Consider the following 25,574-nt stretch of genomic DNA (forward strand, 5'->3'; position numbering starts at 1 on the left):
GGATTACAGGAACAGATCACTCTCTCCTTGTGCATTTTATTGATTACAACTGATTTCAGGGAGGAAATCAGCCTTTGGACATCAATTTTGTGAAGAGGAGGGCAGAGAAAGAGAAAGAAACTGGGTCTATGACGAAGTCATTGATTTGCTGAATCAAATAATTTTGTAGTTTGTCTACTAGTCTGCACTTACTATTCTGTATCCTAACAAAGTTCTTTTTAAAAAAATTTGAGTCAGGTTACATGAAACCCAACTTACTAGCCAAAAGCATCCTAACACATATGGAAGGAAATCAAACCATTTTGAATTATCTTGTTAACAAAAGTCAAATACTATATGTTAATATGTGTTAATACCTTAATTAATACTTAGAACTGTTGACAACTACGTCTCCATCATAAAAATAAGTTTAAGTATCCCATCTGTCATGTTGTCTTAATAGCTGCCAAAAAAAGACATCAGTAAACACCAATGCATCTTTCTTAAAGATTTTTTTAAAAGAAAAAAAGTTATACATACTTACACTTTATATTTTTTATGTAAATACATTCAAAAAAAAAAGGAAAGAACAATCTGAGAGTTCCTTCTAGGGCTTGCATTTGGTTGACAAACAACTTAATAATCAGACATAGTTTATAAGAATATTGAGACAACTCATGTATGTAAGAGTTTGAAAACTTTCCTGTTTGCACTTTGTGCGCATGCTTATACATACACAATTTTTTATATGTGTAGACACAACTAAGATAATTAATATAAAAAAACACTTTTATTTTATTACAGATATTCACCACAGGATATGCCATGGTGCATTGATAACATGAGAATCGTAACTCCAGAGATTTTTTTTTCTCCTGCTTGATGGTTATGTAAAAATATATCTGGTGGGGCTTCCCTGGTGGCACAGTGGTTGAGAGGCCGCCTGCCGATGCAGGGGATGCGGGTTTGTGCCCCGGTCCGGGAGGATCCCACATGCCGCGGAGCGGCTGGGCCTGTGAGCCATGGCCGCTGAGCCTGCACGTCCGGAGCCTGTGCTCCGCAACGGGAGAGGCCACAACAGTGAGAGGCCCGCGTACCGCAAAAAAAAACAAAAAAATATATATATATATATCTGGCTTATGAAATATAAATCTCATTAGTCATTTATAGTAATACACAAATATTGCCAAGCAAATATAAAAACACTAAAGTTTACTGTTGCCAAGTTGCTATGGCTAAATATCAATTAAAGAAACAAACCAAGAAAAACATTTGAACTTCTGCAGTCATAGCTCAAGGATACAGAAGGTGAAAACAAAAGTGGATGCATTCTGATGTAAACTGGTACAGCCACTATGGAGAACAGTATGGAGGTTCCTTAAAAAACTAAAAATAGAACTACCATACGACCCAGCAATCCCACTATTGGGCATATACCCTGAGAAAACCATAATTCAAAAAGAGTCATGTACCACAATGTTCACTGCCGCTCTATTTACAATAGCCAGGACATGGAAGCAACCTAAGTGTCCATCAACAGATGAATGGATAAAGAAGATGTGGCACACATATACAATGGAATATTACTCAGCCATAAAAAGAAATGAAATTGAGTTATTTGTAGTGATGTGGATGGACCTAGAGTCTGTCATAGAGTGAAGTAAGTCAGAAAGAGAAAAACAAATACTGTATGCTAACACATATATATGGAATCTAAGGGGAAAAAAAAGGTCATGAAGAACCTAGGGGCAAGACGGGAATAAAGACGCAGACCTACTAGAGAATGGACTTGAGGATATGGGGAGGGGGAAGGGTAAGCTGTGACAAAGTGAGAGAGTGGATGGATATATATACACTACCAAACGTAAAATAGATAGCTAGTGGGAAACAGCCACATAGCACAAGGAGATCAGCTTGGTGCTTTGTGACCACCTAGAGGGGTGGGATAGGGAGGGTGGGAGGGAGGGAGATGTAAGAGGGAAGAGATATGGGGATATATGTGTATGTATAACTGATTCACTTTGTTGTAAAGCAGAAACTAACATATCATTGTAAAGCAATTATACTCCAGTAAAATGTTAAAAAAAAAAAAAGTGGATGCATTCTGAGTCCACCCTTGAAATCTTAACGTCTGACTCTAGCAGAATGAATCAAAAACTTCAGTTTAGAAAAACTGGTTTGACTTCGTATGTCCCTCACATAACAGCAGGTTGGAGGCACAATCAAACCTAAAAATCTATTACAGCGGTAACTGGAAATCTGTACTATTAAAGGGTAAAGATGAACATATAAATTGTTGTATCATGAGGGAGGATAAATAAGAAATGGAAATCCAATGCACTAAGGGAAACTGGTTCGCAAATGGTTAAACAGTTTTCAAACTCCTCAGTGTCAAATCATTATTGTTGGACTCAAACCTCAGCATCCTATCAGAGTACAGAACTGGTACCCCAGCCACACACCTAGATATCCCTTAATAAATTAAACTAAAAACTGTCAATATTATTGGATATCTACTTCTTAAAGACTTCTTTCAACTAAAAACAGAAACAGTTGCAGTTACAGCTATTTCATCATTACTTCTGTCCTAAAGGCATGGATTCTTAAAACTTCTAGTTAATAAAGGACTGAATTTTAAGAGTTGGAAGGGGGACTTCCTGGGGGCACAGTTGTTAAGAATCTGCCTGCAAATGCAGGGGACACGGGTTCGAGCCCTGGTCTGGGAAGATCCCACATGCCACGGAGCAACTAAGCACATGCACCACAACTACCGAGCCTGCGCTCTAGAGCTCGCAAGCCACAACTACTGAGCCCGCACGCTGCAACTACTGAGCCCACACGTTGCAATTACTGAAGCCTGCGCGCCTAGAGCCCACGCTCCTCAACAAGAGAAACCACCGCAATGAGAAGCCCACACACAGCAATGAAGAGTAGCCCAAGCTCACTGCAACTAGAGAAAACCAGTGTGCAGCAATGAAGACAAACGCAGCCAAAAAAAAAGAGTTGGAAGGAACCTTAGGAAATCATTTCTAATCCACACTCCATCTCAAGGTAGGAAACTCTGATGAATGCATTTAGCAAAGATGTATGGAGTTCTTTACATTCAAGGCTGAATGTTGATTGCTGGGGGTAACACAAATATATCTAAAACCTGATACCTTCCTTTAAGGAATCTAGAATGCCCCAAGGAATTTTGGGATGTGAAATAGAATATTGTACTATAATAAAGATAAAAATAAAATCCTAAGAGATTTTATTATAAAAAAAATAAAGTCCAAGAGAAGTCTTTAAGCAAGATAAAAGGATTCAGTGGATGCTTAAGTGATGTTTGAGTTAAGCCTGGAATCTAGACATTTGACAGTGGAAGGGAAGGACATTCCAGGCAGTGAGAATAGAATAAACTCTGATGCCCTGTACATGCAGACTTCATTTCCAACTCCTCTTTCCTTACATAGTCTGCTTTTGCCAGGCCAGTCATCTTGGCACCTATTCTTCCAATAAGGGAGGTTCTTCAAACAGGCATTCCCTCCTCAGGGCCTTTGTATCTGCTGCTTCCTCTGCCTGGAAAGAACTTCCCCCAGATACCTGCAAGGCTGGCTTTCTCACCTCCTTCAAGTCTTTGCTCAAATATTACCTTCTCAGTGAAAACTTACCTGACTATCCCATTTTAAAGTGTCATCCTTGCATTCCCTATCACCCTTCCCTGCTCTATTTTTCCCACAGCACTTATTATTATCCGACATGGTATATATTCTACTTATTAGCTTTGTCTATGCCTCTGCTAAAAGAGCAGAAGTTATCTGTTTGTTCACCTCCAAATTTTAAAACACTGCCTGCACATGGTAGGCAAGACATCAACATTTGCTGACAAACAAATGGAATAAAGAGTGAATAAATGAACTGACTGAATGAAAAAGATTTCTGCCCTCAAACGGGTTATGATCTATCAGAGAAAGCAAATATATAAATAAATAAATAATCTTAAATTATTCCTGAATGACAAAAATAAATACACAGTTGGCAAAACTCAATTTATAAAAGACCAATAACAGTTCCTAGCATCCCCATTTCCACACGTCCAGCAACCACTAGATTCTTCTTTTTTACATCTCTTAGCTCCCTGCCCCCCCCATAACACTGTCATGGAGCAATGACCAAAAATGACACCAGAGCTGCCACTGCTGCAACAACTGTCTCTTCCCACATTAACCTTCACTGCTACCTACTGAGTAAAGGTAAAAGATATTTCTGTTGCCATCATTGGACAAGAGAAAGATGTATTCCTGGATTTCCCAATTCAATACATTTTTCTGTATGTGGTTAAATTTTACGCTACAGAAGTGGTTACACTGATATTACAGATTAGCCACGAAATCTTCTACTTTGAATAGTGCTTAGTTATTAAGTGGAGATATGGAAAAACACATTTTAAAATTGTTTCACTATTGGAACACACTGTTTCTACACTGCAAATGGATGGCACAGGCAAAATGGCTAAAGGAAAGATTCCTTCAATAAAGGCTAGTACAGTACTATATTTTAGGCAAATGGGTAACAATGTAAAGTCAAGGGGATTTTTTCCACTCAGAAGAATCAACTAGAATTTTATCCTGGATTAAAGAATGATGTAGAATTCTTAGAGCATTAGTATTTAAATTATGCTACACTAAAACCAAACAGGAGTAGTAGAAAATATTCTTTATCGCCAGCAAAAGCAAAACTACTTAAGGAAATGAGGAATGAGCTCAAGATTTCTCACTTCAGCTAACACCTCCACAGACTGCATTATCATTTTAGGCAAAGTGACATTTCATATTTAATTTTTAACGGCAGGAATGATTTCCATCTGGGATTTATCTGCATAAAAGTGTTAGCCTTGGCACACTTTCAGTATTTAGCTGAAAGCTCATTTTTTGGCTCTAAGCAAAATGCCCAATACTACGCAATAGGTATTATCTCTACATTAATCCCACCACTGAGAGCCTAATATTGTGTTCTACATAGTGGTGAATTTTGCCCTCAGATAAGCACATCTGTCTGTAACCCTCCCTCAAACACTGATAAATTACTTATCTTCACTACCTTAAAATCTTCTGCATTTTTCAACAATATTTACACTTCTAAAAGAGTTTAACAGATATTACTATTCTTCGTAAGGAGAAAGGAAAACTATAAATTAGGGCAAACTCCCTTACGTAGAAAAATGCCAAACCAGCCGCTGAAATGGTAACTTTCAGGTATAGCATCACAGTTCTAACTGGTCAAACTACAATCCTCGCCAGTTATTGCAGGAGTAGATAAATTGCAGCCACTGGGGGTAAAGCCACATAAAAACGTTAGGTCCTCACTTATCTTTTTCGTTAAAAAGGAGACACCTGAAAGTCACAGGGGCAGTAGATCCCGTAAGGCAACCTACTGGACAGACTGTACTGAGCGTGCAGGTCTCCAAACGCAGGAAACCAAAGTTCCTGCGTGACGACAGGATGGCAGCGAAAAACAGTAGCCCATCCGTCCACAGGAGAAGAGAAAGAAGTCCACCAGGAAAGGCTGGGAGTCACGGAGGTGGGGCTGCGAGACCTACCGGCTCCGCGCCGTCTCCCTCGGCTGCTAACAGAAGCCGCGGGCTGCAAAACGGCGAGAGCGCCGGGTGGGCTCGCGGGCGCAGGGGGGCTGCGGCTGACTGACTGGCTTCGGCCCCGCACCGGGAAGTCTCCAGGGCCTGGCCCGCGCAGCCGGGAAGCCACCCAGCCCACAGACAGGCGGAGGAGCCACCTGGGCAGAGCCACGTCGGAGGAAGGGAGCGCGGCGGGAGGTGGGCACCCGGCACACCCACCGGGAGGCTGACAGCCCGGAGCGCGAGACGGCCGGGCGCGAGAAGGGCCGCGGCGCGCTTGAGGGGGTCGCCCTGAGGGCTCCGCCGGCCGCCAACGACTCCCCCTAGCCCGAATCGGCGGCAGCGGGGTACTCACGTAGGGCTGGTAGAACTTGGAGAGCCGCGGCTTCCCGTGGTTGTTAAAGATGAGGATCGCCTTGATCATGGCTGAGCCGGGCCGACCGGGTGGGAGCTGGGGGCCAGGGCGGGGGCGGGCGCGCGAGCCTCGCCTCGGGATCTCGCTGGTGATCCTTCCCCACCCGCCCCCTCCCGCACACGTGCGCGCGCGCGCGCGCCCCGGAGCTGCGGGGCAGGACTTGGATAGGGCGGGGCCTGGGCGGGGTCGGCACGGAGGGAAGCGGAAACAGCTCCAGGCCGGAGCTCGAAGCATAGGGGCGCTTGCGCTCCCGGCGGCTCACGGGGACGTTGCCTACCGACCTTTTCCGGAAACTTGCTGTTGAGGGGGGCGGAGAAACCGTAGTTGGTCTATCAGCGGTCAGGGGACTGCAACAGGTTCGACGCATAGGACCAACCTGCAATTCCGACTCTCACTGGTGGGTTGGGTTCTCCCCGCCCCTTCTCCGGCGCCTCCCTAGCGCCGCTCTCCGGCGCAAAGCCCGCCCACTGTATTCGCTGAGCCACCACTTCCGCCCTCACCTCCTTCCAAGCAAGATGGCTGAGGAGCTGGAGTCTACGCTGCAGCTGCCTCCCTCAATTGCTGCTGAAGGTGAAGGACCCACGGAGGTCTCCCCAGAAACAGCCACTCCGGAGCCCCCTTCTTCCGCTGCAGTCTCTCCGGGAACAGAGGAGCCTGCCGGTGACACCAAGAAGAAAAGTAATTTTCAGAGCAGTTTCACTCTGGGCAGAGGCGGGAGGTTGAGGTTGTCTTCGAATAGGGATGGCGGCTAATAAAGAAGCAAAATTTAGAGGAGGGCCGGTTCCAGACGAGGTTTTTGACCAGTCAGGAGAGAGGAAGTATACTTTTCGGCTTTTAAGACGTTTGAGTTAAGTGCCTCGAAAGAAAGCTATCTCAGGACGCACCTTCGCGGTGTGGTACCCAGTTTTTGAATGTCACGGCATTTTATTACGCTGTACTCTCATCTTCCTTTGAAATGACCAGACTGAGAGCTCTTTGAAGGTGGGAACTCTGTGGGATCTTGATAGTTCCAGGTACTTAACGCAGGATCTAATTATTTGAATAATGATTTTAGCTGATAAGGATGGTCTGTGGCAAATCTGAATTAGAATCCACACCTTCCGACTAGGTCGCTGTTTTTTATACCAAATGCGTGTGAATTCACACCTTGGACCAAAAAACTGGGGTTTTACCCAGTATGAAGACTGCTAAGGGAAAACTAAAGGCAGAGGCATCGCCTTTTTATAAAAAAAAAAAAAAAAAAAAAAAACCACTGTTTTGGAATCTTTGTAAATGAATCATTTCGTTGCTTGAACTGGACCCTTTATTGCTTGAGAATTAGCCCTCAACCCTTTATTGCTTGAGAATTAGTTCGCCATTGTAAAATACAGTAATTCCTAAGTGGAGCACTCCATGTAGAGTTACCTATGAGAAAATCAGGAATTCGTTTTCTCATGTTGTGCTCAGTGATATCATGCCCTTTCATCCATCTTCACTTTCTGCTGCTGTGGAGGATAATTGTCTCTCCCAGCACCGTCCCCCTTTTAAGTCAGACTGACTCTACATTTGGGGGAAATCTTTTCTGTCATTTCCACATTATTCACCAATAGATAAACAAAAAACTATAATTATTTCTGTAGGTAACCACTAGACTTGTTCTTCAGACGAATCCCATGAATTTTAGAGATTCTTTTTCTTTTTTATTGGAGTATAGTTGTTAACAATGTTGTGTTAGTTTCTGCTGTACAGCGAAGTGAATCAGTACTGTTGTTCCTTTTTTTCCCTTGCAATTTACTATAAGCAGAAACAGACTTTCAAAGAGTTTGTCTTAATATCTAGCAGTCTTAGTCAACAATTAACTACGTACTTGACCCTGAAGATTGCTGTGTAATACTGTGGCTAAAAAATAAGGCCCACATTCCCAAATATGGCCTGAGGTTATATGGCATGTTTTCTTGAGTCTGCACAATTTATGATTTTTAACTATCATTTAAAAATCGAATTTTCATCTTCTGGCTCCTGTGAGCATTTGAGTTAGCGTCTGTGATAGAAAACTTACTTTCTAGCTATTTAATGTCTACCCTGAAGTTGTCATCCTTTTTTGAGGACCTTTTCTCATGGAGAAAACTTAAATATTTCATATGCTCCACCTTTGGCTTAATGTACATATTACTGAAGCAGACCGAGCTTGTTAGTTATGACGGCACTTTAGGATCACCTGAGGGAGCTTTTAAACATAGCAGTTCCGAGGCCCTATTTCCAGAAGATTCTGATTTAATTGATGTAGACATCTGTGTTCTTACACATGTTCCCCCAGTTGAGTCTCCTGTGTAGCTAGAGTAGAGAACTACAAGCAAATCACCTTTAGAATTAAAAAAAGTAATAATAAAGTACAGCTATAATTATAATAAATATTTTTCCTTCTCTAGCTTCTTGCTCTCACTCTCTTCTTCAGTAGCACAACTCACTATTCTTCACTTGCAATACCCAGTTACAGTTGACTGATTGATAGCCCCAGGGGATTGAAGGAGCAGGGACAGGGAGGTATGGAAGGTGAGTTAACCAAAATCTCCTTAGTTATCTCCCAGTTCATCTCTTTTGCTTAGATAACTGAGGGTAGGATTACTAAATGGAAGAAGGAAGATAAACTTTAGTAGGGAGATAAACTGTGCATTATGTGTTCTAGATGGCTTCATTCCAGGGGTAAACTTCAGTAAATTGATCTCAGTAACCTCATTGGGACCCAATTTTTAATACCAAGGAATGGGACAGGAAGTTTGTAATAGAATAGAGTTGACTTTAGCAGGCAGCAGAACTTCTACCTCTGCTTTCAGTGTTTCCTTTGATTGTGGATGTCTTTTTTTTAAATTTTTTTAAATTGAAGTATAGTTAATTTACAATGTTGTGTTAGTTTCAAGTGTACGGCAAAGTGATTCAGTTACACATATATGTATATTTTCTTAATCAGATTCTTTTCCATTATACGTTATTACAAGATAGTGAGTATAGTTCTCTGTGCTATAAGCAGGTCCTTGTTGTTTACCTATTTTATATATAGTAGTGTGTATATATAAATACCAAACTCCTAATCTATCCCCCCATCCCCCCATAAGTTTGTTTTCTGTTTGTGACTCTATTTCTGTTTTGTAAATAAGTTCATTTGTACCATTTTTTAGATTCCACATATAAGTAATATCATATGGTAATTGTTCTTCTCTGACTTCACTTAATATGATGATCTCTAGGTCCATCCGTGTTGCTGCCAGTGGCATTATTTTGTTCTTTTTATGGCTGAACGATATTCCACATCCTCTGTACCCATTCATCTGTCGATGGACACTTAGGTTTCTTCCATGTCCTGGCTATTGTAAATAGTACTGCTATGAACATTTGGGTGCATATATCTTTTCGATCATGGTTTTCTCCAGATATATGCCCAAGAGTGGGATTGCAGGGTTTTATGGTAACTCTATTTTTAGTTTTTAGTTTTTTAAGGAACCTCCATACTGTTCTCCATAGTGGCTGCAATTTACATTCCCACCAACAGTGTAGGAGGCTTCCTTTTTCTCCACACCCTCTCCAGCATTTATTATTTGTAGACTTTTTAATGATGGCCATTCTGACTGGTGTGAGGTGATATTTCATTGTAGTTTTGATTTACATTTCTCTAATAATTAACAATATTGAGCATCTTTCATGTGTCTTTTGGCTGTCTATGTCTTCTTTGGAGAAATATCTATTTAGGACTTCTGCCCATTTTTTGTTTGGGTTGTTTGTTTTTTGATATTAAGCTGTAAGAGCTCCTTGTATATTTTGGAAATTAATCCCTTGTCTGTTGCATCATTTGCAAATATTTTCTCCCAGTCTTTTCATTTTGTGTGTGGTTTCTTTCACTGTGCCAAAGCTTTTAACTTTCATTAGGTACCATTTGTTTACATTTGCTTTTATTTCCATTACTCTAGGACACTAATCCAAAAAAATATTGCTGCAATTTATGTCAAAGAGTGTTCTGCCTGTGTTTTCCTCTAGGAATTTTATAGTATCCGATCTTACATTTAGGTCTTTAATATATTCTGAGTTTATTTTTGTGTATGGTGTTAGTGAATGTTCTAATTTCATTCTTTTACATGTAGCTGTCCAGTTTTCCCAGCACCACCTACTGAAGACACTGTCTTTTCTCCCATTGTATATTCTTGTCCCCTTTGTAGTAGATTGCTTGACCATAAGTGTGTTGGGTTTATTTCTGGGCTCTCTATCCTGTTCCATTGATCTATGTGTCTGTTTTTGTGCCAATACTGTACTGTTTTGATGACTGTAGCTTCACAGTATAGTCTGAAGGCAAGGAGTGTGATTCCTCCAGCTCTGTTCTTCTTTCTCAAGATTGTTTTGGCTATTCAAGGTCTTTTATGTTTCTGTACAGAATTTAAAAATATCTGTTTTAGTTCTGTGAAAAATGCCAATGGAAATTTTATAGAGATTGCATTGAATCTGTAGATTGCCTTGGGTAGCATAGTCATTTTAACAACACTGATTATTCCAATCCAAGAACACAGTATATCTTTCTATCTGTTTGTGTTGTCTTCAGTTTCTTTCATCAGTGTCTTACAGTTTTTGGAATGTAGGTCTTTTGCTTTCTTAGGTATGTTTATTCCTAGGTAATTTATTCTTTTTCATGCAAATGTAAATGAGATTATTTCCTTAATTTCTCTTTCTGATACTTTGTTGTTAGTGTGTAGAAATGCAACAGATGGGACTTCCCTGGCGGTCCAGTGGTTAAGACCCTGCGCTCCCCGTGCAGGAGCACAAGTTTGATCCCTAGCCAGGGAACTAAGATCCCGCATGCCTCACAGTGCAGCCTAAAAAAAAAAAAAAAAAAAAAAAAAAAAAGGAAATGCAGCAGATTACTGTACATTAATTTTGTGTCGAACAACTTAACCAAGTTCATAACACAACTATTGTTGTGTTACTGTCAGTTACTCCTTTTATGTTTGTTAACATTTGCCTTATATATTGAGATGCTCCTGTGTTGGGTGCATATATATTTACAATTGTTATATCTTCTTTGATTGATCCTTTCATTATTATATAGTGTCCTTCTTTGTCTCTTGTAACAGTCTTTATTCAAAAGTCTATTTTGTCTGATATAAATATTGCAACTGTGGCCTTCTTTGGAGTTCCATTTGTGTGGAATACCTTTTTTCCATCTCCACACTTTCTGTCTGTATGTGTGCCTAGATCCTAAATGTGTCTCTGATAGGCAGCAAATATATGGGTCTTGTTTTTGTATCCATTCAGCTAGTCTGTCTTTGGTTGGAGCATTTAGTCCGTTTTCACTTAAGGTAATTATCGATATGTATGTTCCTATTGCCATTTTGTTAATTATTTTGGATTTATCTTTGTAGGTCTTTTTTTTTCCCCTTTTATTCTTTTGTTCCCTTCTCTTGTGATTTGATGACTGTCTTTAGTATTATGTTTGGATTCGTTTTTCTTTTTTGTGTGTGTATCTATTATAGATTTTTGTTTTGCAGTTAACACGAGGTTTTTGTATAGGAGCCTATACCTGTACGTGCTTGTTTTAAGTTGCTGATCTCTTAATTTCAAACGCACTTTAGATACCCTGCATTTGTACTCTTCCCCTATCATGATTACTGTTTTGATATTATATTTTACATCTAATTGTTTTGTGTATCCTTTAACTATTATGGATATAGATGATTTTACGATTTTTGTCTTTTAACTTCCCTACTAGCCTTGTGCGTGGATGATTTCCTGCCTTTATTATATGTTTGCCTTTACCAGTGAGCTTTTCCGTATCATAATTTTCTCATTTCTAGTTGTGGCCTTTTATTTTCCACCTACAGAAGTTCTTTTAGCATTTGTTATAAAGCTGGTTTGGTGGTGCTGAATTCTTCTAGCTTTTGCTTGTCTGTAAAGCTTTTGATTTCTCCATCAAATCTGAACAAGAGCCTTGGTGGGTAGAGTGTTCTTGGTTGTAAGTTTTTCTCTTTCTTCACTTTAAGTATATCATGCCACTCCCTTCTGACATGAGTTTCTGCTGAAAAATCAGCTGATAGCCTAATGGGAGTTCCCTTGTATATTTCTTTTGATATTTTCTCTTTACCTTTAATCTTTGTCATTTTGATTACAATGTGTCATGGTGTATTTCTCTGTGGGTCAATCCTGTATGAGACTCTCTGCACTTCCTGGACTTGGGTGACTGCTTCCTTAGGTTAGGGAAATTTTCAGCTGTTATCTCTTCAAATATTTTCTCAGGCCCGATCTCTCTCTCTTCTTCTGGGATATAATGTGGATATTACCATTTTATGTTGTCCCAGAAGTCTCTTAAACTGTCCTCATTTGATGTTGTCCCAGAAGTCTCTTAAACTGTCCTCATTTCTTTTCATTCTATTTTCTTTATTCTGTTTGATGGCAGTGATTTTCAGTATTTTGTCAGAAGAACTAATACATTCTTCTGCCTCATTTAGTTTAATGTTGATTCCTTCTAGTGCACTTTTCTCTTCAGTTACTGTATTCTTCAATTCCATTTGGTTGTTCTTTATATTTTCTAATTCTTTTTAATGAAGTAACTTCAGGAGACAGATTCATAGTCTTTCTGTTTGCATCTTTGTATTTTAAATTATTGAAACCTTTGATTTCTCAGAAACCTTTTTGGCCCCTAGTTTTTGTATATTCTTTTTAATAATTTTTATTGTTTTCCTTTATTTAAAAGTTTATTGTAGAAAACTTGGTGGTTACAAAAAGCACAAGTAAAATCAAGTGATTATCACCTATAATATCCCTACTGGGAAATATCATTTTGGTGCATAGTCACATTTATGTGAATATGTGCCTGTGATGGTTTTAATGAAATTGAAATCTTATGCTGCTTTATATTTAGTATTTTTTGATAATTTTTCATACTATTAAATATGCTTTTATAGTATCTTTAATTGTAGCTTAATTATCTTAAGGTTTAATAAGTGAGTTATGATCTGGTACTGTTCTAAACACTTTATATGTATTCACTTAATCTTCATAACAGTCTTATCAGGTTGCTGCTATTATCCTCATTTTACAAGTGAAGAAACTGTGGTACAGAGAGATTAAAGAGCTTATCTAGATATATATGTACATACCTAGCAAGTGGCCGAGCCAGGATTTTGAACCCAGGGAGTTTAGAGTGTGCTTTATATCTATACTACAGTATGTACATCCTATCATAGAGTATAATATCCTTTACTTAACCAGTCTCTGCTAAACATCTTTGTTGGAAATTTAGGTTTACCTTTTTTTTTCAATAAAAATAAATGTTTTGATGAAGGTGAAATTCTTCTAAGTGAATCTTTTCATATCTTCCATTTATCATCTCAGGCATACCTCCAGTGTCATAAATACATAAACTGTATGTTGATTGAAGGTTTAAGTTTTCTGAAGTCTTTTATATCACATTCTCTTTAGATGTTTCAGCGTACTTGTCAGTATAGCTTACCATTGAACAAAATGGGTTTGAACTAAGCAGGTCTCCTTACACATGGACTGTTATCAATAAATACGTACTAGAATACTACATAATCCGTTGTAGGTTGAATCCACGATGCAGAACTGTGGATCCAGAGGGCTGAGTTATAGGTGGATTTTCGACTGTGTGGACATTGATGCCCCTAATTCCTGTTTTGATTGTGTCAACTGTATTTTTTTTTCCTTTACAGTTGACATCCTGCTAAAGGCTGTGGGAGACACTCCTATAATGAAAACAAAGAAATGGGCAGTAGAGCGAACCCGAACCATCCAAGGACTCATTGACTTCATCAAAAAGTTCCTTAAACTGGTGGCTTCAGAACAGTTGGTAAGAAAACAATGGTGATCATTTCCCTACAAAAATTCACAAAACATTTGTCTCAGTATTCAAGGGGGATTTCAGGAGCATCCTTTGCAGATGCTCAGGTTCCTTATATAAAATGGCATATTTGCGTATAATCTGTACACATTCTCCCTTATACTTTAAATCATTTCTAGATCATTTATGATACCTAACACAATGTAAATGCTACATAAATAGTTGCTGGTACACGGCAAATTAAAGTTTTGCTTTTTGGAACTTTCTGGAATTTTTTTCTCCAAATATTTTCCATCACATTTGGATGAATCTGAGGGAGGATGCAGAACCCATAGATACGGAGGGGGTACTGTAGTTCCTAGGCAACAATGAATAACTGTTGTATATAGAAATACATAAGGAGCCACATATGTTACTTCAGTAATGTCCTTTTATTTCTTTTGTTAGTGGAATTTCTGTGCTTTATTGAAGGATTCTGTGGAGAACCATGAAAAGAAATGAATTTTAGATTTGCTTTTAAAGGTGGACTGATTTTTTTTTTTTTAACCTACCGTATTGGTTGTTTTCCTCAAAAACTCACTGAATGCCCATGCAGAAAGATCTATCATAGAATATCGGTACAGAAAGTTATGGGGTTTTCTTTGTTTTGGTATTAATGTTGCTTCCTTCCCATTCTTCTCAAGGTAATCAATATACCTTTGCCATGTGCTGTGGAAGAACTAAGAGGTATACAGTTGACCCTTGAACAACATGAGTTTGAACTGTGGCAGTCCACTTATCTGTGGATTTTTTTCAGTAAATACATACTATACTACTACACAGCCTGCAGTCGGTTGAATCTGCCTTGTATACACAGATTTTTGACTGTGCAGTGTGGGCGCCCCAACCCCCTCGTTTTTAAGGTTCAGGTGTACTTATTTCATATTATGATACGTGTTAAGCATTTCACGGTGAGTTGTTACGATTAAAAATTTAAATGCCACAGGTTTTTAATTTGGTATTTGGCCACAGAAATTTAAATGTCTACATGTATTTGACATTTTGTCACATGTTATGTTAATATATAGAACGCCTTTATCTTCAGACCACAATCTTGGTCATTGTTAACTCAGGTAATGTATATGTGGATAGATAATTGAAGAATCACTAAGTATTTTTTAAATACAGTTATGTGTAAGGATTGGGTGATTATTTATGAAAGTGAGGTGTGTTGAAATTTATTTCTTTTTGTCAATGAAGAGGTGGAAACTACTCTGATCTAAGATTTTGTTGGTAAGTGGCTTTCACAAAAGTGTTACGTCATGGGTGCAAAAGCAAGTGCAAGATAGGTTAATCACCAGAAGTTATTTGAGGTAAGGATAGCATAGAACCAAGGATTCCTCCAAAGGAAGTTGTAAGGGAAAACTGATGGGGATTTTTGAGTTTTACAGGTGAACATCTCTGTTTGTGATCACTCGGAATGAGAAAAGATCTGTTTTATAAGAGTGCCGTATAGAACTTAATTAAATTTCAGAGATGGGCAAGAATATTATAGTGTCATCCACTTGCATATGGTAGCTAAAACCTGAGGAGCAGAGGACCTTGCCTAGAGTCCAAGTCTAAGTGGAAAAGTTAGGGTAATGAGAACATACACTTAAGAGAAATGAGCAGAGGTTATCTCTACTAACAGTATACCATGAAGAGTTGGAGAGGTAGGTAACCAGAGGAGTAGTACCAAGTAATTAAGGCATTACTTTTAGAAATTTGTGGATAGAAGAAAGGGTGAAAGAATGCTGTGTTCTATGTTAATGTTAGAGTTTTGACATTTTGTATTGCTTATATTCAGTAATCTGAAAGGACTTGGTTGATGTCAATATATATTAGGTTGAACCATGTAAAACTGCCATCAATCAACCTTTTTTTTTTTTTTTTTTTTTGCGGTACGTGGGCCTCTCATTGTTGTGGCCTCTCCCGTTGTGGGGCACAGGCTCCGGACGTGCAGGCTCAGCGGCCATAGCTCACGGGCCCAGCCGCTCCACGGCATGTGGGATCTTCCTGGACTGGGGCATGAACCTGTGTCCCCTGCATCGGCAGGTGGACTCACAACCGCTGCGCCACCAGGGAAGCCCCCAATCAATCAGTTTAACCAAAAACTCAGCAATTTCATATGGTCCAACTTTAAACCTTTGTAGCAAATCTGATTATTTCTTCCCATTTAAACAATAGGAAACATAAACAAAAGTAATCTTTTTGTCACTTTTCTAGATTAAACTAGAACTCACATCTTCTGGCCTCATAGAGCTGTACCCTACATTATTTTCACAAAATAAATGTCAAAAGAAAAAGTAATGCTGGGGATCCTGGGAAGATAGCAAGGGTGTCAGAAGGCATGAATTCCCACAAAAATATATTCAACTAGAAAGCAAAACCGAAACCCCATGATCAGTATACTTATAACAGAGCTTAGATGACAAGTATCCTGAAACCTAAGATTCAAGTTGGTGGGAATACCCACCAATGACCACAGGCTCTGCGTCCTATTAGCAAATGTGCTGAAAAAAATAAACAGTAGGATTGGCATCTGATAGCACTGAGAAAGGGAGAACCTGGAAATAGCTAACAGGCATTCACTGGAAAGTACAGTGGGCCAATTTAAGAATAGTAGCTGAAATTGAGAGTGTTTGATTCTCTCCAATAGCAGGTGATTACAATATATCTGCACTAAGGAGAACTTAAGGGACTGGAGCACACTAGCCCCTGAGAACTCTCAAAACAGACTCAGGCTCCCTTCTAAGACAAGATCCCACACTGAAGAGGAACTTCTGGAAGTGAAACATTTAAGCAGGGAAAGGAAGGAAAAAGAAGGACCAGGTCAAAATGGAGAGGAACAACCTGGAAAGCTCAGAAAGCAGACCTCCGGGACTTGTCTGGTGGCGCAGTGGTTAAGAATCCGCCTGCCAGTGCAGGGGACATGGCTTTGAGCCCTGGTCCGGGAAGATCCCACATGCCGCAGAGCAACTAAGCCCATGCGCCGCCACAACTACTGAGCCTGCGCTCTAGAGCCCGTGAGCCACAACTACTGAGGCCACGTGCCACAACTACTGAAGCCCGCGTGCCTAGAGCCTGTACTCAGCAACTAGAGAAAGCCCACATGCAGCAACGAAGACCGAGTGCAGCCATAAATAAATAAAAGTTAATTGTTAAAAAAAAGAAAGAAAGAAAGCAGGCGTCCATATTGTTCAACACTATACAAAAAACAACAGTAGAGGGAGCGCTGTGGAGTTAGAAAAACTACACTAACCCATTTCATTCTAAAAGTTGGAGAAAACTGATTTCATATACAAGTAAGCAACAGAGAAGTATCAAGGTCAAATCCTGCACAGTGTTACAAGGAAGCAAAAAAACAGAGTAACATCCCTAAAGACAATGAAAGCATGCCAGAGAAAAATGTGCCTACAAGCAGGTCAGTAACTGATTTATTATGTCAAAACAGGTGTCAAAAGAAAGATGATACCAGACATGAAAGAACAACGTAAATCAGCAATAGTAAAACTCGAAGTGACAGAGCTCAGGAAAAGAATTATAGGTTAAATTTCAGAAATGGAGACTAAACTAGATGGAATATAAGAGCAAATAAACAACAGGTAATGGCTGAAGAAAAATAGAAGGGAAAAAAAAGAATTTTCAAAATCAGAAAGATATACCTTAGGAATAAACATACCTAAGGAGGTAAAAGACCTATACTCTGAAAACTATAAGAAACCGATGAAAGAGATTGAAGACAACACAAACAGAAAAATATACTGTGTTCTTGGGTGGAATAATCAGTGTTGTTACAATGACTATGCTACCCAAGGCAATCTACAGATTCAATGCAATCTCTGTAAAATTTCCAATGGCATTTTTCACAGAACTAAAACAAATATTTTTAAATTCTGTATGGAAACATAAAAGACCCTGAATAGCCAAAACAATCTTGAGAAAGAAGAACAGAGCTGGAGGAATCACACTCCCTGCCTTCAGACTATACTGTGAAGCTACAGTCATCAAAACAGTATGGTATTGCACAAAAACAGATACATAGATCAATGGAACAGGATAGAGAGCCCAGAAATAAACCCACGCACTTATGGTCAAGCAGTCTACTACAAAGGGGACAAGAATATACAATGGGAGAAAAGACAGTGTCTTCAGTAGGTGGTGCTGGGAAAACTGGACAGCTACATGTAAAAGAATGAAATTGGAACATTCACTAACACCATACACAAAAATAAACTCAAAATATATTAAAAACCTAAATGTAAGACCGGATACTATAAAATTCCTAGAGGAAAACATAGGCAGAACACTCCTTGACATAAATTACAGCAATATTTTTTTGGATCAGTCTTCTAGAATAAAGGAAATAAAAGCAAAAACAAACAAATGGGACCTAATTAAACTTAAAAGCTTTTGCATAGCAAAAGAAACCATCCACAAAACAAAAATACAACCTACTGAATGGGAGAATATATTTGCAAATGGTATGACCAATAAGGGATTAATATCCAACATATATAAACAGCTCATACAACTCAACATCAAAAAAACAAACAACCCAATTGTAAGGTGGGCAGAAGAACTGAAAAGACATTTTTCCAAAGAGGAAGTGCAGATGCCCAACAGGCACATGAAAAGATCCTCAACATCAATAATCATCAGGGAAATGCAAATCAGAACCACAGTGAGATATCACCTCACACCTGTCAGAATGGCTGTCATCAAAAAGAACACAAATAACAAATGTTGGTAAGGATGTGGAGAAAAGGGAACCCTTATATACCGTTGGTAGGAATGTAAATTGGTGCAGCCACTGTGGAAAACAATATGGAGGTTTCTCAAAAAACTAAAGACAGAACTACCTTATGACCCAGCAATTCCACTCCTGGGTATACATGTGAAGAAAACAAAAAAACTTGTTTGAAAAGATAACGTGCAGCCCTGTGTTCATAGCAGCATTATTTACAGCTGCCAAGATATGGAAGCAACCTAAGTATCCATCAACAGATAAATGCATAGAAGATGTACACACACACACACCATGGAATACTACTCAGCCACTGAAAAAAAATTTTGCCATTTGCAGCAACATAGATAGACTTGGAGGGCATTATGCTAAGTGAAATGAGTTACAGAAAGACAAATACTGTATGATATAACTTTACACGGAATCTAAAAAATACAACAAACTAGTGAATATAACAAAAAAGAAGCAGACTCACAGATACAGGGAACAAACTAGTGGTTTCCAGTTTGGAGGCGGAGGGACAATATGGGGGTGGAGGAGTGGGATATACAGACTGAAGGATGCAAGATAGGCTGAAGGATGTGTTGTACAACATGGGGAACATAGCCAATATTTGGTAAAAACTGTAAATGGAAAGTAACCTTTAAAAATTGTATAAAAATTTTTTTAACTTAAAAAAAACGTTAAACAGCATCTGGTTGCTCAGGCTGGGGGATGGGATGGGGGGGTAGAATGAAAGGTAAAAAGAATTTGAGAAAATGACAAATATTGAGTATGAACAAAGGAGAGTAAACATAGAAATAGGAGTCCCTGAAGAAGAAACTAAAGCAGAGGAACAAAACAAATACTTAAAATTATAATTCAAGGGAAATTTCTTCTAAAAAGATTTGAAACTACATATTAAAAAAATGTACCAAGATCCTGAGAATACCAACGCGGTGTAATAATCACGGAGACACATTCTGGTAAGATTACTGGATGTGAAATAAAAAGAAAAATCCTTTGGACATCTAGGGGGAAAAGGACATGGCTTAGGAAATTAGGTTACCATCAAAGTTGAGCAGCAAAGATACAAAGAAAGTGTGAGATAAGGATTTTATATACTACAAAACTGACATTTAATCAGGGCACAAAACTGTTAGCAGCGTGCAAGAACTCAAGAGAATGCTGTTCCCATGAACCCTCCCTACAAAATCTCAAGTTTATAACAACCAAAATAACTAAAGAGACATCTATATAAAGACTGGTGATTTAAAAAGAAATCATTATTCTTTAAAATTTTATCCTCCTAAGCTCTAGCATTTAGCTAAAGATTGTATTTTGAAATTTTTACCTCTATGGAACTTCCATTTAAACTACCTTAATTGCTTTTTTAAAATTAAAGTCACTTTCAGTTGCTAACTCCTGTTACAGAATTACATTAAGTTCTTATAGTTCTTTACTGTATCTGCTGTACTGCCCCCTCAACACTCACATCTTATTTTTGTTTCTTTTGCCTGCAGAGTCTTAATTATTACTCTCTGCACCTAGTTAAGTCCTAATTTGTTCCTCATTTTTTTTTTTCCAGAAAGCCTCTCCTGACCAAAAGGCTAGGCTAAACTAATGCCCCATCTTTGGGCTACAGACCTTGTCAGATGCATTTTCCCCATCTATATTCTTATCTATTCAGGTATGTTTGCTTATTGAGGGGAGAGATCATATTAATCTTCATAATTCCACACCTTGTGCATTTCCTAGCACATAATAGACATTCAGGGATTGTTTGATGAAATAAACTAAATTGTTGTCCAGAGCCCTTTTCCTAATTTAAAATGTTCCAAAGAGTAAAATCTATGTTCACTCATAGTTAAACTGTCAGGAACTAAACACAAATTATTATATCCTTATCACAGGAAATCCACATTAAAATGCACACTGATTTCTGTTGTTTCTGAAATTATGTTAGAACCTTACTCAGCCTTAATAATGAGTTGATATTTAAGTATGAACTATTTTTAAATAATTTAATAAGTCTAACTAATGTCTATTGAGTACATATATCAAGCACATACACTTGATGTGTACTGTCTCATTTTATTTTTCCCAGCAGCTTCAAGAAGTATAGGTCCTGTTATTTTCTGTATTTACAAACAAGGACACAGTGTGAGAAAAGTTATTTGTATTTATAGCCAGAATTCAAACCTAGATCTCAGTAGAGCCCCTACTCTTAATTACCACACTGTATTGCCTGAAGGAGAAATATAAGTGATATTTATTCTTGTTCTAGCTGGTGTCCCAAATAGTATCTGTCAACCAACTATTCTGATAGATATTTTTAAGGTCTTTGTGAAGCCCAGGAAATTTGTCTTAAAATTTGATTGTAGACAAGGAAAATTGAGTATGTTCACCTGCAAATGTTTTGTTTTCTAAAAAGAAAACTATCAGAAGTCACTTTGACACTGTGATCTTTTGTTTCAGTATCTTCAGGAATTTTTTAAGTACTAAAAATGTTTTAGTAGAAACAGACTAAACTGAAACATTGAACAGTGAATCCCTTAAGAAACAAGGTTGTAAGGACATTAGGTTTCAATTATGCTACATTTTTGCTACTTCATTTGGCTGCAAGTGACTTTACAGTGGTCTCACCCAGCCTGAAATTCAGTACTTCTGAGAGTTTTCAGAGGTGGTAATGGTCAAAAAAATCCAACCGTGCATGTCATTTACTCAAGAAAAATGCACCAACTATCTCAATTATTAGATGTTTTTATTTGAGGCTGTGTGTGTAAAATTTTGTTAGGAGAAATTCTGTCTTTAATTATGAATAAATGAGAAAATTGATATTTTTACTAATGTAATTTCTTGGATAAATCTTCAAAAGCTGTTTGTAAAAACAAAAGTTTCTTAGTTATAAAAAGCTGGGAACAAAAATTCTGTTATTCCACCAGAGGAAAGACATGCTCTTCATAAGATCTCACTAATTGACTAATTTATGAGAATTAGAAAGAAGGGGTTTAGGGAAGCTCTCTTCAGTTCTGAAGACAAACAATTGGAAATAGCTGGCTGATTGGCACCCAGAAAAATGGAGATTAATCTGGATACCATTAAGAATGAATCACCATAATTTTCTTATTTCTTGCAGTTTATTTATGTGAATCAGTCCTTTGCCCCCTCCCCAGACCAGGAAGTTGGAACCCTCTATGAGGTAAAACATTACTGCTTTATTTTCTTCATGGAATATGCTCATCTGTGTATAGTATGATCATTAACTCACATCATTTAAAGAGATGATAAGCCATTCTTAATTGTCTATCAAGAAAAGAGATTACTTTCTTGTTCTCTGTTATATCTCTAACACCTTGAACTTAGTTGGATCTCAATAAATTATACAGTGATTGAAGAATTAAATAATGAATAACACAAACAGAAGATGACTATGAAATATGACCAGAAAGTAAGATCTCCTTTTTTACCTACATGTAGTATCTTCTACATTGTTTTTATAATCAGTAATCCAGATCTCCCTCCAAGAGATTGAAAAGGAGACTATGTAAGAATGACTTTATTCAGCATTCTTAGAGCACCATTACTAGAAAATAGTACATACATTATAGTCAGATGTAGAGAAGGGACAAGGTTAAGATATGTCTGCTTATCTATGCTTAAGGTGCTTAAAGGACAAGTTCTGTTAAACATTTATGATTACTAATATGTGTCCAATAGTAGCTTGCATCTGTTGAAAGAACTAGCCTTATAGATACATGTACATGTATGAGGATTTTATGATTGGTATAACATTTTTTTTCTTAGTTTCATCTAAGAATAACAAAAATTGAGTTTAATTTATTGCCGTTTTTATTTTTGTAGTGTTTTGGCAGTGATGGTAAACTGGTCCTGCATTACTGCAAATCTCAGGCATGGGGATGAGCTACAGAGGAAAAGATATTGCTAACTTAAAATGAATCTTCACAAAGCAAACAGCTCTGAAAAGTTTTGATCTTGTGGCAAGAGACTTGTGGATGTGATCTCTTCAGCATGCATCTACTGGGACCCATGTCTATACATTTAAAATATCCACAGAGTAGATGGACTCACAAAAATGTGATTTGTATTAAAACACAAATCAGCATAAAAGATTGACATTAGGGTTTACCCAATACTACAACTATTGCTCCAGAGCTGCCTCCAAAGTGTTGAAAAGGAGACTAAGATTATATAAAGCTGCTTTTGTACCACTTCTCAAGATGACTGAAATTGTTCACTTGAAAAATTAGCACTCTGCTGATTCCCTCCCCCCCCCATAAAAGTCAGTTTACTAAAGGATTCTTTTGGGGCTTATTCAGGGGAGTGCAATTTGTTTGAGGTATGTGTTTTGCCTTTTCTCATTTACATTTCTATCTACAGTGTTACCTTGTGAAACAAAGTTGCATTGACCTGCTGGCTTTATTACCTTGCGTAGTCCAGTAGAGGGCAACCCAGCTGGCAGAAAGAGTTAGGCAGTTTGGTTTTACCTCTTTGCCAAAAGATAATAGCTATTCCTGCTAATTTCTAGCAGACATCTAGCCAAGAGAGCACACATGTTGACACACTGGAAGATTGCTTTAGAGAAAATTCGTGGTTTTGGTTTAACTGTTTTATTGGGAAACAGAAGGAATTTTACAAATTTTGGACAAATGAGTCATCTAACTCTTTTCAATCTTATCATTTAATGATTCTTGAGTCCCAGTGGTTATAACTGTGGTATTAAACTCTCTCTTATTTTTACAGTGTTAAAAGCACTCAGTGAGTAAACGAGGCAGCATCTTTCAGTTTTTATAATGTATTTTCCAACTTGAAAATGCTCAAAGAATAATTGGAAAATAGCTAGATTTTATGTGTATTTCATGCCATGACTAAAAGTACCATTTTTTACTGATGCTATTAAACTGTTAATTGCTTAAATAAGATTCAACCTTTTTTCTTCTTCTGTATTGTATTTGTAATGCAGCATTTTTTTTAATCCCAGTAAATTGAATGGAATGTTCAAACAGGATCTAAGGTGTATACAAGAATTCTAAGTGTTTATTTTCAAAGGTGATTAGAATGGTATGATTTTGTCAAAGGACTTTGAACTACATTTATGTCCTTTAAGTCCCAGAATGTACTTTATGGTTAATGATCTGCCATACATTATCATTAAGGGATGCTAAGGAACAATTCAGTTTAAGGTGATGAAATCACTGTTCAGTTCTCATTTTCTGCCCGAGAACAAATTCCTAAGTCCCCTTATAATGATGTCCCTGTTTAATAAATTAATGCAGCTAGTATTTAGCATTGAAATAATACAGGTTGAATTGTGTAAAGGCTAAGTAAGAAATTAGTACGTATGTTGAAAGCTGGAAAGAATATTATTTTCAGGTCAAATAAGTTGAATATGGGAAGGATCTGTTCTCTAGTTTTGTGCTCTTTCTGTTTACTGAAGGATATGAATATATTTATATGCATATATATTTAACAGATAGGAAAAATATGTTTAACCTATGTGTATCTTACGTTTGCTGCTAAGGTTTCAAATGATAGACTATTACCTTAACAGTCAAAACTACTTGAGTTTGAATTTGTGTCATCAACTTAATTATTCTTTTCTGATCTAAATAATTTACTAACTTATTCAATCTGAGGTTAGCTAAATATGTATACTTTGTTTTTTTCACTCACAACCTTTAAGAATATGTAGGGCTTTACACTTTTTAAAACCGTATTTACATTATTCTGTGCTGACTATACAACATTTATCATGGGATCATAAGCCTGGATCCCATAAGTTATTTGGTTATTAGAACCTAGAACGCAATTCACAAAATATTTTTGCAGATGTCTGGTTTAAATGAGCTTGGGGGGGTGGGGAACTAAACCCTCAGGTTATATTTTAACTTTTCCATATTTATGAATGAGAAAATCAACATCAGTAATGCCACGCTTTATCTTACTGTGCAAAGATGACCTATTCTACATACAGTGTATATAATGTTAGAATAGTGTGCTTTGCATCTTTGAAGCTGCCTATGCCGAGGCCTTCACAGTGAGTTCCCCATATTTAGGGTGTAAGGTAAGCTAAGAATGTTTATCTGGAATCAAAATAAGATTGAATACTTCCTGGAATCTATGATTTCTGTAGAAGTTTGAACCCTGAAGGGACCTTTAATATCATCTACTCTGATAAGATTAGAAAACTCAAAGAGAAGTGCAGACCATGCTTTAAATTATATAGCATTAGTCAACCAGTTTAGTTGTGTGTAACCCAAAGCGGGAAAGTACAGTGTTCAGAGGTATGATAATGAAAATCACCTTTTATGCAGCTTCTGCTTCATTTTTCAAGGATTGTAATATACTTAGTAAGCTTCTGACACTAAGGGAATTCAGCTACAGACCACATAATGGAAGGAAAGTATTCAGAAAACAGTTCAGCAGGTTTACTGTTACAAGTACTGTTTTCCTTCAAAATTGTCCAACCCACACTGGATTATTCGCTATTTCCTGAATGTGCATTGTTTGTTTGTTTGTTTTTGTTTCCTACACCTCCACCCCTTCAAATCCTACCTCTCTGCCTAATTCATTTTTTAACTTCCTTAAAGCTTATCTGAATCTCTCAAGGAGGAGATACTCTCTCCCTCATAAGAACACAGCAAACTACCACTATTACAGCAGTTACTGCGCTTACTCCCTTATAAGCATGTCTAACACCCTTTCATCATTGTAATATCCCTGAAAATAGGATGTTTGGGGTTTTTTTATTTGGTACCCACACACATAATACTTAGTACATTTCCTTATGCACATATAATCAGTAATTCATTATATATTGAGTTTATGATGTGGTTTGCAGAATGATTTAAAGCAGCAGTAAAGGAAATGTGCATGTTTTTAATTTTTGTATGGCAGAAGATGAAAATGTTTGCAACATATGACAGGGTTTTGATGTCCAATAATTGAAGAGCTCATTTCAGTTGATAAGAAAAAAGACCGTCTG

At 37.8% G+C, this 25,574-nt stretch overlaps 2 protein-coding genes across 10 annotated transcripts in view; one reads left to right on the top strand and one right to left on the bottom strand.

Annotated features, from left to right (window-relative positions):
* Window positions 1–6,072, bottom strand: part of AP3S1 (adaptor related protein complex 3 subunit sigma 1) — a gene marked incomplete at both ends in the record, with an annotated part of 67,370 nt that extends 61,298 nt beyond the window's left edge. For 7 of the 8 annotated variants that reach the window (XM_079702946.1, XM_079702943.1, XM_079702945.1 and 4 more), the window contains one exon: window positions 5,949–6,072. In XM_079702946.1, the coding sequence (XP_079559072.1) occupies window positions 5,949–6,017 (69 nt within the window). The remainder of the gene's footprint in view (window positions 1–5,948) is intronic. The other variant, XM_079702947.1, reaches the window with a different exon arrangement.
* A 451-nt stretch (window positions 6,073–6,523) lies between these two features.
* Window positions 6,524–22,746, top strand: ATG12 (autophagy related 12; the record flags this gene model as incomplete). 2 transcript variants are annotated; one of them, XM_079703158.1, is made up of 4 exons in its annotated part: window positions 6,524–6,686; window positions 13,697–13,833; window positions 21,708–21,770; window positions 22,433–22,746. In XM_079703158.1, 4 exons carry the CDS (start codon window positions 6,524–6,526, stop codon window positions 22,490–22,492), a joined length of 423 nt encoding a protein of 140 aa, XP_079559284.1. The 2 variants fall into 2 exon arrangements, with proteins under 2 accessions (XP_079559284.1, XP_079559285.1); XM_079703159.1 differs by lacking the exons at window positions 13,697–13,833; window positions 22,433–22,746 and having other exon boundaries at window positions 21,708–21,769.
* Between the last annotated feature and the right edge of the window lie 2,828 nt (window positions 22,747–25,574).

Source organism: Hyperoodon ampullatus (assembly GCF_949752795.1).
Source record: "Hyperoodon ampullatus genome assembly, chromosome: 4".
Lineage (NCBI taxonomy): Eukaryota > Metazoa > Chordata > Mammalia > Artiodactyla > Ziphiidae > Hyperoodon > Hyperoodon ampullatus.